The 10,922-nt window shown below is 45.6% G+C and overlaps 1 protein-coding gene across 2 annotated transcripts in view; it reads left to right on the top strand.

Moving 5' to 3' along the window:
- The first annotated feature begins 5,181 nt into the window (after positions 1-5,181).
- LOC145721651 (uncharacterized) overlaps positions 5,182-10,922 on the top strand; it is a 156,370-nt gene continuing 150,629 nt past the window's right edge. For both annotated transcript variants that reach the window (XM_081820659.1, XM_081820663.1), the window contains exon 1: positions 5,182-5,685. In XM_081820659.1, coding sequence (XP_081676785.1) covers positions 5,190-5,685 — 496 coding nt within the window. In that variant the 5' untranslated portion in view covers positions 5,182-5,189. The remainder of the gene's footprint in view (positions 5,686-10,922) is intronic.

Here is a 10,922-nt window from a genome sequence, read left to right as displayed (position 1 = left end):
GCGCCTGGGTGGCTCAGTCAGTTAACCATCTGACTTAGGCTCAGGTCATGTTCTCAGGGTCCTGGGATCGAGCCCCGCATCTCGCTTCACACTCAGCAGGGAGTCTGCTTGTCCCTCTCTCCCTCTGCGCCTCCCCCCAGTTCATGCCCCTTCCTTCTCTCAAATAAATAAAATCCTTAAAAAAAAAAAAAAAAAAAAGAACCCCAGAAATCAGTGTGATGTACTTAAGCCATTACATTAGTAACAAAACACCAAAAAAGGCTAGGCCTTCTGTCATAGTGCATGAGACTTCCATTCTCAGAGTCAGAAAGTCCTGGGATCAAATCTTAGCTCCTGACTTATCGGCTGTGTAACCTGAAACAAGTCATTTCCCCTCTCTGGGCCTTGGTTTTCTCACCTGTAGAATGGAGAAAACAAGAGTGCTTTACTTCATAGTGACTGACTAAATGAGACCTCATATAGAAGGTGCTTAACAAACATGTGCATGTGTTCTTACTACAAATCTAATGGACAAGACTTTAGCTACGGAATATGCAAGCAGTATTCATATTCTTATCCCAAACCTAAGTTTTAGCACAAAGTTCTTGAAGCTAAGAGGACCAGGGTGTTGCAGGGATGATGTGACTTCTCTTCAGATTGGTTTTAAAATAGTACGTAAAACAAAAAATCAAAGAGGCCCAATTATACACCAAAACATCAATAGAGAATTGGGTGTATGTATTACACTACATCAATATAGTAGATGATCTGTGTGTTTGCATGCACATTTTTAAAAGTCTATGAGTACATTTGTTTAAGGTGCTCATTTAGGGTGGTGAACTTATGGGTAATTTTCAATTTCTATCTTATGTACTTTTTGTATTGTCAAAAACTTGCCTAATGAGTATATATCTATCTTTAGCTCAAATAAATAAGTACATAAATATGTACAGAAACCAATAAATAAATCTGTTTTAATTTGGAAATAAAGTATTTATGAAACATGTTCTTATTAATTCAGTAGCTGAATCTCATGATGCATATACCAAAACATACTCCTTTATACTTCACAGATGGAATAAAGAGCTTGAAAGTGGGGGTCCAAGGAGTTTCTAGCACCATCTGGCATCAAAGATCTCAAACTCCAACATTCCATCATGTACAGAGTGATTGGTGAGGCCCTCATTTGTCACCTGGAAATTCTACACTTCGGGACAGAATTGTTTCCTCTTGAAAGCTTATTGCTTTCTTTTTGTTGATATGTATTTATCTCATCTCACCAATTACTCTGAGTTTCTGAAAGATGAGACCCATTTCTCTTACCCTATGTGTTGCACTATTTTTGCCCAGGGCCCAGCCCAGTGTTGAGCATTCACTAGTGATCCCCAAAATACAGGAATTGTTAGTTATTTTTAATCGGAGTGTGGTTCCTCTAGCAAGCCCATTGTAGAGATTATAAATGGTGGATTTGCCCTGCAGACAGGTTTCATGTTAAGTATAGAATATTTAAAAAAATTCTAGTTGCTTGCCACGATTTTTTAAACACTGGGAGATTTCATACCAAAATCCAGGTGTCCAGCTTTTCTTGGAAAATCAAAACATCAGGTCAATCAGATCAACACTCCCACAAGGCAGTGTGCTGAGAACTGGCTGCCTCCTTCTGAAGGGGACAATATACTCTCCGTTTCGCCACAGTCCCCACCATTCCTGATTGCTTCACCTCTGTTCTAGTTTACTAGCTAATGTTACTTCTCTGGTCCCTGAGTTTGTCATTTCTAAGTAGTTCTCTGCTTGGTTCTTCAAACTTACAAATCTCTGGGCTTCACTGCTTGGCCCATATTCTGTTCAGGCTTCTGACCAGGCTCTCCTGTAACTGGAGCGATTTCTTTCAGGAAAGCCTTGGAAATGCTGCATTCTTCCTGAAGCCGTTTCTGGATTCCTTCTTCCAGATGTACCCTTTGAACTTCTCTTATATATTGCTTTCCACCTAGTCAACAGGTTAAGTAAGCACTTAGCACAGGGCGCTGTACATGGTAAGCACTCAAAACACCTTAACCTTATTATTACACCTTTTCATGTTCCCATTTTTATTTCCAGATCATAAACTCGTTGCTAGCGTGAAGGATGTTACCCATCTTTAGGCTGAGTTGTAGTCATTTGCACAAAATTGGTGCTTACTAAATGTGCATTGAATTAAATAGGAATGAACACACAGGATTTAATTCATCACAAGAGTTTAACAATTTAAGGTGGGGGGAAAAATCCCTGGGTCAATGAGGTGGGGTAGGCATCGAGGGATGTGGAGGAAGAACAAAGCAGTGTTTGTCAAGTGGACCCCTGAAAAACTTGTTAAAAATGCAGATTTCTAGTCCCTGAGCCTTCTGGAGCCGGGACCCAGGAATGTGAGGTTTCATCAACCCTAACCCCAGAGATCTTGATTAACTGTCTCAACTATTAAAAACAAAAATAAACCCTCCCTTCTAATATGCGGCCAGAATTAGTAATTCTATACTAGAGTAAGAATAAAGAAAACAAGTTTTGTTTCTTTGTTCTGCTGCATTGTGTTTTTAAATTTTGCTATTTTGGGTATTTTATAAATATCAGAAGGTTGAAGTTGGAAAGAAAGCTGTCGCCTCTCCTTTAATAATAATCGCTAATATTTATTAGGCAGTCACCATGTGCTAGACACTATTCCAAATGCTTTCTATGTGCTAATTCAATCCTTACAACAACCCTATAAGATTGGCATTATTATTATCCCTATTTTAGGTTGAGTAATTGGAAAAGTTGGGCTTCAAACCCAGATATAACAGCCTTGAAGCTTCCATTGCCAAGCCAGAGCCTCTTTGCTTCAAGAAAATCCAGTTAGCCTGGTGATGGGTATTAAAGAGGGCACGTTCTGCATGGAGCACTGGGTATTATGCACAAACAATGAATCATGGAACACTACATCAAAAACTAATGATGTGGGCGCCTGGGTGGCTCAGTTGGTTAAGCGACTGCCTTCGGCTCAGGTCATGATCCTGGAGTCCCCGGATCGAGTCCCGCATCGGGCTCCCTGCTCGGCAGGGAGTCTGCTTCTCCTTCTGACCCTCCCCCCTCTCATGTGCTCTCTCTCTCTCATTCTCTCTCTCAAATAAATAAATAAAATCTTTAAAAAAAAAATCTAATGATGTAATGTATGGCGATTAACATAACAATACAAAATTTAAAAAAAAAAAAGAAAATCCGGTAAATATCCTGCCTCTTCCAGAAAACTCTCCAGACTACTCTGACTGACCAAATCAACCTTACTGACATCACCTACATCGCATTTTTCATGTAATAGTCTGCATCTGGTTTCCCCCGCCCCAAACATACACCAAGCACTTTTTGGATGGCAAGCCTTGTGCTATTCATTTCCCCTGCATTGTTCCACTTTGCTGTACACTCCCTGAGATGTTCTTTAGTGCCCATGCTATAGGTACTGACTTTCTCTCCAAAGAAATTACGTGCACTTATGAGGGCAGAGTAAGCCATTACTGTTTGCACTGCTGCCTTACCTGGGGCCCTTACACGGCCGTTCACACCGAACAGACAGTATTGTGCAGTGGTTAGGGAGTCTTTGGATCGGAATTCAAAGACAGGTACAACCACGTTCTAGTTTCCTATTCTCGGGCAGGTCAATTAACCTCTCTGACCCTTAGGTTTCCCCCTCTGCCAAATGGAAGTCCATTAAGTCAACTGACCTTGAATGAGCAACTGCTGAGTGGCAGGGGTTGAACAAGGCCAGCGTAGACCCTGAACTCATGGGGCGTCTAGTCCATCCCTTCTCTCCCAGGAGAACCAAATGAAATAATACCAAGTGAAGTGCCTACTTAGCTCAGATCTGGGGGGCATGTCATAGCTGCTCAACAGATGTCAGCTATTCATTCAATATATTCTATTTAATTAGAAACAAGCAGTCCATTCAACACCAGAAGAAAATTTAATTAAACTTCACACCACACGGATGTAATATTATACATCACTCCATCTCAAGCCTTTACTGCTTCACATCTTGCTCTCCACTTCATGTCCACAGCAGCTATGCCAGGGCCTGGGAAATCCAGCGAGCCTTCCCTCCCCCCACCCGGTCCTTTTCTGTAGCCTGGTGATCCGTCAAAAGAAGAAGGAGAGGGAGAAGAGGAAGAAGGAAAGAAGAAAGAGGAGGAGGAGAAATGGCAAAACCAAGGTTATATGAAACCGTGGTCTCTCAAACATTGCCATTGAGGAATCAACTAAACTTCCAACAAAACGCAGAGGTATCTATAACTGTGCAGTCTCAGGACAATAACTTTTAAAAAGAGATTTAGTTTTAAAATTGAATTAATTCATAGCGTATAGAGAAGCGGGTCCGGCAATGGGACACACATTCAAAGCTGTTTGGGAATTTATTTTCTCTCGGTCCTGACGCTCCACCTCTGGCGCTCTACTCGTGAACTCATTTGGAGATGATGTTAAAGTCTCAAGTGCAGATCCTTCCCGAATGGTCCTCCCTTCTTCCTCCACTCGTCTCTCATCTGCTACCTCACACGCAGCATCAGATCTAGCTGCAATCTCTGTCTTGTCATTTATCAGCTATTTGAGTTAACCTCTGGAGTTTCTTCGTCAGTAAAGAGAGCATAAGGAAGCACTCCTGAATCACAGAACTGTTCTGGAGGGAAAATGCCAGGCATGGGGTAGGCTCTTACTCTTTTTTACTCTTCTTTCCTCTCTCTTTCTCTCTCGTCCTTCTCTCTTACTACCTTCTCTCCCTTCTTACCCCCTTTCCTCCCCTCTTTGCTCCTCCTTTCTCTTTCTTTCAAGGGGAGCCACCAGGTTCGCGGGAATCTCCGATCAAGTCATTAGCCAGACCCACTCCCGTTCCGGACTAGATCCCGTGCCGCCCGCAGCCCCCCGCGCCTCACCCCCTTTATTCTAAGGGCAGTCGGGTCTTGGGATGCTTGAAGCCTGGGAGGCGAACCGAGTCCCTCCCCGCGCTTTTCTGCCCGGGAGCGAGGGATGGAGAGGCGCGGGCTCGTGCCCCTCCCTTTCCCCCACTCCCGGCCGCGCCAGCCGCTCCGCGCCCCTTGGCACCAGCGCTTTTTCTCTGTCGGGGTAGGCGAGCCCAGCCGGCAGCCGCGCAGCGGGGGCCGAGGGCGCCCCCTCCCTTCCTCGCGCTCCCCTCCCCTTCCTCCCCTCCCGATACAATGACTGGGCCGGAACAGCGCATCAGCCGAGTCTCATTGGCAGCGGCCGCCCCAGCCCCCGGAGAGGCGGCGGGCGGGGGCAGCTGGGGAGAGCGGAGCCGGGAGCCCGGGGCTGACAGCGAGAGCCAGCGGGCAGGGCGGAACGACGGGAGGACGCGAGGCAGGCGGCCCGGGCACAGCTCGAAGTGTGGACCGAGGCGAGGGCGCGCGGCCAGCGGCGGCGAGGGCGACGAGCGGCCCCGGGCCGGGGATGCGGCGGGCGCTGGCTGCCCAGCGAGCCCGGGAGTCGGGCTGCGCGGCTCACGTGCTGAGCAGGAGCTTGCGCCGAGAGGAGGAAGAAGAGGAAGGCAGGCGCCCGGGAAGGCGCGGCGCCGAGCGGAGTTGCTCGCCGCGCTGGCGCAGAGCCGGGTCCCCAGGTCCCGCGCGGTGAGCCACCGAGACAATAAAGTAGCGGTCGGCAGCGCCCGAGCGCCCGAAGGAGAAGGCGGCGGAGCAGGTAGGTGGGTGACTGCCCCGGGGGTCTAGCGCGCTGCGGGGGCGCGGCCGTGAGCGGCGGCCACCGCGGGCGCTCGGCGTGCGCCCCGGGCGCAGCGCTCACGTCCGGAGACCCCCCCGCAGCGGAGGTGTGGGGCTCGGGCGCTCGGGCGGGCAGGAAACCCCGCCCCCGGCTCCCGGGCTGCAGGCTGCCTCCGCCCGAGCCTCTGGGGCACTTGGCGCGGCGCTCTGGGCTCTTTGGTGGTGGACACAGGAAGTTCGGCGGTTTCGAGGCGTTGGCGCTGGTGGGGTTTGCAAACGCGCCGCCAGGGACCATGTGCTTTGGTTGTTGCGCGTCCGTGGGAGGTGGGAGAAATGCTGATGAATCCCAGATACTTTAACAAGGCAGGGCAAGAACTGGGGCGGGGGCGAGGGGGGGGGGAATCCCTGGCGTTAGCAGAGGATCCTCAGGGCTTGGTTTGTTTGCCCTTTTTTTTTTTTTTAAAGGCTGTTTGCATGTGGATCGCTCTCTGTTTTCTGGAGTATTTCACCTTTCACCTTCGTGTGTGTGTGTGTGTGCGCGCGCGGGCGCGTGTATGTGTGTGTGTGTGCGCGCGTCTCTGGGTCAAGGGGAAGGGACAAAGATGATATTTTGCGAAATGCCATTCGGTTTGGACTGGAAGATAAACTCTTCCTTTGCATTGAATGACCTGTGCTCTGAAGGATACTGCTGAGTAGTGGTTGGTGTTGTTGACAAAAGAGGTGAGAGCTCCTCGGAAATCTTCCCGGAGCCTGAGAAAGCAGCCGCAGGAGGAGGTCTCCCTTGCTCTCCTTTGTGTGGCCGCTTCCTTCCAGATGTGAGAGGGTTGGGCTGGGCGCTCCTGGGTGCGGTAATAATTATCCCGAACATTCCTGCGATCTGCTAGGACTTGTGAACATACCAGAGCCAACTCCTCGGAACTTTGCGAACCAACTTGGTGTGCTTGCTGGTACCCAGAGGGCTGCATCTGGAAGGTGGCCCCTTCAGAAGAAAGACTGGGGAGTGCTGACAGCAAGCAGCCTCTCCGGAAAGCTGGTTGAGCCTTCAAGGTTAGCTAGTGTTTGCCCCAGAAATTTACCGACCCATTTGGAGAATGTGTACAAGATTTTCGCGCAATCCCGGACATGCTATTTCCTGTCCCAAAGAGAATGCATCTGTGGAACTTCCAAATCAAATATCTGGAGGAGAAGAAAAGCAGCTTCGCCTTACTTAACCTCCTCAGGCTGCACTTTCATCTGCCATACACGTGCTGTTAAGAATGGTGGTTGACAGATTCTTGTGTGTCAGACGTTCCAGTGGGCACTTTTTGGGCATCATGAATAGTCCATGGAGTGGTAAGCTGAGCCCAGAGGGAGGTTAAGTAACTTGCCATAAGTCACATTGGTGATTTGGAGTTTACCTGAGGTCTGATTCCAGATGCCAGGCAGTTAACCATCACAGTACCTCTAACAGGGATATGCTGTGATGGCATTAATGATGACGAAGAGAGTAATAGTAATAACAACAAGTACCTCATATATTTTTTCATTCGATTAAATAACGTGATGGAGACTGACCCGAGGTAAACACTCAGTATCTATATTTCGGTCTCTAAATTAAATGTCACAAACTAGGCGATGGTTATATTGATGAGTCTGTGATTCTTTTTTTCTTTTTTGTATATCCAAGAATTTTGTAATAAAAAGTAAAGCACACACACACACACACACACACACACCCCACCCCACCCCCTTTCAACAGTGCTTACATTTCCTAAAAGAGGGCCTGAAGGATTCAGGCAATTCCAAGGACTTCTTACACAGGAGAGGTTAATTGTGTCTTTATTGACATCTGCAAATATCAAACACTATTTGCTTAAATTCAGTAATGCAGATGGAATGTATTTGAAAAATACAATGATGGAAGATGAAGAAACCTATCTAAAATACCATTATCGTGAGGTTTGGTTTTCATTCTCCCTGGGAAAATTCTCAGAAGTCACTCTTCCGGGGTATGCAAGTGATTGTCTTAAACTTCACTCTGCTTTGAAATTCATGGACTTTCATTTTGGTGGCAGGGTGGTTCGTGGCTTCTCAAACAGGCCGACAACTGTGCTGGAGCCTAATAATCTAGAATAATTTGGGAGGAGTTAAAGCTACAGCCACTCAAGAGTATAAAAGCAGCTAAGTTTTCTCAGTTGTTTATAGGCCCAAGCCTCTGTTGTTAGCAAGCATGAGAATCCGACTTCTCCATTTGATGCCACAGATTTAATCAAGACTCTGCGGTGCTTCTGAGCAGACAAAAAGGAAGTTTTGGCTAAGTGACAATACAAATAAAGTACATGGAAAACCATTAAAAATACCCTGTCTTATCCAGCCTGTGGTAATTGCCTAAAATTTCAGGAACTCTTCGTAGTTATTTTACACACAATACACACATAAGTGAAGGCTTGAGGTTTATACTGCAAGTGACCTCTCTCTCTCTCTTTCTCTCCCTCCCTACCTCTCTCTTCCTATCTCCCTACTTCCTTCTACATCTGCCCCAGAGATCTTCTGATCTTACGAAGACACTATTTTTACATACTCAGTAACTGCTGAGGTTCACTGAAATGGCTATCTTCAGCCTATAGATAAATAAATCATGTAACTTAGCTCAGCAACAGGACTTGGGTGTCTCTTTCCTTACTTAATGTATTTCTCATCTCTCTCTTTTTAGACATGGGCTTTATTTTGTTTTAGGAGATGCTTTCTTTTTAGCAATTTATTTATTTCTAGGTCATTAAGATTTTTTTTTCCTTTTCTGGTCAACATGTGTCTTGGGTAGATCAGAGAGGAATGGTAAAGCAGCAATTTTTTGTTGCTAGATGCTTGATTTAGGGGCCACACCTCCTATTTTCCTCAATAATCTGATTGAAATTATCATGATGTTTCTTATGTCACTTTTTCTGGTGAAATCAATTTTTAAGCTAATCTCACAAGGCAGGGTTTTTTAAAATGAAGGTCATGAAATCAATATAGTGGGCTGCAACCAGTATTTTTTTTTTTTAAAGTATAACAGGACAGAAAATATCAGCATCATCATATGTTAGTAAGTGTTCTGTTGTTTCATGAAACTTTGAGTCAGTTCTCTCTCTGGGACTGCATGCACATTCTGGGTTGCAGTATAAAATGTATTTCTTACTGTGAGTTGCTGTCTAAAAAGTTGCCACAGGATGTATTTTACTAGTAAGTGACAAACACCCAATTTAGGTGGAATTAAGATATATATATGTGTGTGTGTATATATATATATAATATAAATAAATTTTTTTCATACATACAAGTTCAAGTTACTGAAGGATACGTACCTAGAACTGGCCTCAAGAGCATCTTGTTCAGGGCTGAACAATGACTTCGGAATTTGATTTCTTTCTTTTCATCTTCAGCTCTGTCTTCCTCTCCTTTCCTCTGTGTATGGGGCTCCTTGTTGGGTGGCTAGCTGACAGTAGAAGTTGCTGGTTTACACAATTTCAGGTTCAAGTCCAACAAAAAAGTATAAGCCTCCTTTGCTCAGTTGTTGAACAAAAAGCCTCAATGGTTTACACAATTTCAGGTTCAAGTCCAACAAAAAAGTATAAGCCTCCTTTGCTCAGTTGTTGAACAAAAAGCCTCAAAACCAGTTCCGATTGGCTTGATGGGCATGGTTTATAGGAAAGCCCTGTGCCAAATGACTTCTGCGGAGGTTGAGGGCTTTGCCTTGTGGTCGAGTCTCACCCAGACCACATGGACCGCGGACACCAGCGGGCTGGACCTCCAGATGAAGACAGTTGCTGGATAAAGGGGAAATGGATGCTGAGGAAGTCAAATAAACATTTGCTGAAATGTACAAGTGTCTAAGTCCGTGAAAGCTGATTTCTGTTCTCTTTGATGCCCAAAAGAATAGAGGACGAGCTGAATTATATTCAGGCAAATAGGCTATCAATCTGATTTCTCATGTGTGTAAGGAAAGCCTTAGTTGTCACTTTTAACGTGGTCAGTATCAGGACTTAGGAGATCACAATGCACAGCAGGAGCAGGTCAGATTGGTAGGGGTTGCTCTATTTTCCAATGACACTGAGGGAAAAAAAAATATATTGATTAAAAATCCACTACAGACCCTAAACCTCTTACAAGGGGTGGTCTTGATCCTTTTGCATGTTCGGATCTTGGAAGGCATTTATTTTAATCACTTTGTTGTGCTAATGTGGTGAAAGATATTTAAGTGGTATCTTTCAGCAAATTATTTGAAGAATATACCTTCATAAGGGCCAAGGCCGATGAGTTTTCTGCTTCACAGCTCCTCAGCCTTGAGATATTTATCTGGGTCTATGTTACTTTGCCCTTGGGGATGTGCTGCTTTTAATTACCCTCTGCCACTTCATGTACAATTATCCAGTGAGTAAGGGGGCCCTAATTGTGTACGGCTGTGAGAATAATGTTCACTCACAGCAGAGGTTCCCTAGAAGTAGGGTGATCATGCTGGCTTGCCCAGGTCAATCCTGGTTAATGTCTGTGCCTCCAGTTTGGATGGGAAATTATATGGTCACCCCACCTAGGTTATTTTAGGGGGCCCTGATTTGAGGCCTTTTTAATAGATTAAAGTATAAAGAATTCCTTTCACCAGGCAAGATTAAATGATAATATTTAAGGATGCATGCTTGTGTGGCTAAAGTCAAAAAGAAAGCAAAGAAAGTGGTTACCAAAAAGGTCATGATAGGGCAGTGGTTCTTAACCAGGAGTGATTTTGCCCCCAAGGGGACACTTGTGAATGTCTAGAGAAATTGTTACCATTTCTTGTTGCCATTTGGGGAAGGTGCTTTTGGTGCTAGCTTGTGGAAGCCAGGGAAGCTGCTACACGTCCCACACATGCAGGACAACCCCCACAGCACAGACTTACCCAGCCCCAAATGTATATATAGTGTTGGGAATGAGAAACCCTGGTATGGTAGTTATATTTGAGGAGGAGGGAGAGAAAGTATCTAGGAGCTTCTGGGGCAACCGAGTGATGGCTATATGGCTGTTTACTTGGAGATAATTATTGAGCTGCATATTTATATTTTGTTCATTTTGTTTTTTGAGAGAGTGGGGAGGGGCAGAGGGAGAGGGAGAGAGAGTCTTAAACAGACTCAATGCTTAGTGTGGAGCCCTATGTGGGGCTCCATGTCATTACCCTGAGATCATGACCTGAGCTCAACCCAGGAGTGGGACACTTAACCAACTGAG

This window comes from Leptonychotes weddellii, chromosome 1 (assembly GCF_054177405.1).
Source record: "Leptonychotes weddellii isolate Sample4059 chromosome 1, ASM5417740v2, whole genome shotgun sequence".
In the NCBI taxonomy this organism is placed as follows: domain Eukaryota; kingdom Metazoa; phylum Chordata; class Mammalia; order Carnivora; family Phocidae; genus Leptonychotes; species Leptonychotes weddellii.
The sequence above is the reverse complement of the archived record's forward strand: the minus strand, read 5'-3'. Positions and strand labels throughout refer to the sequence as shown.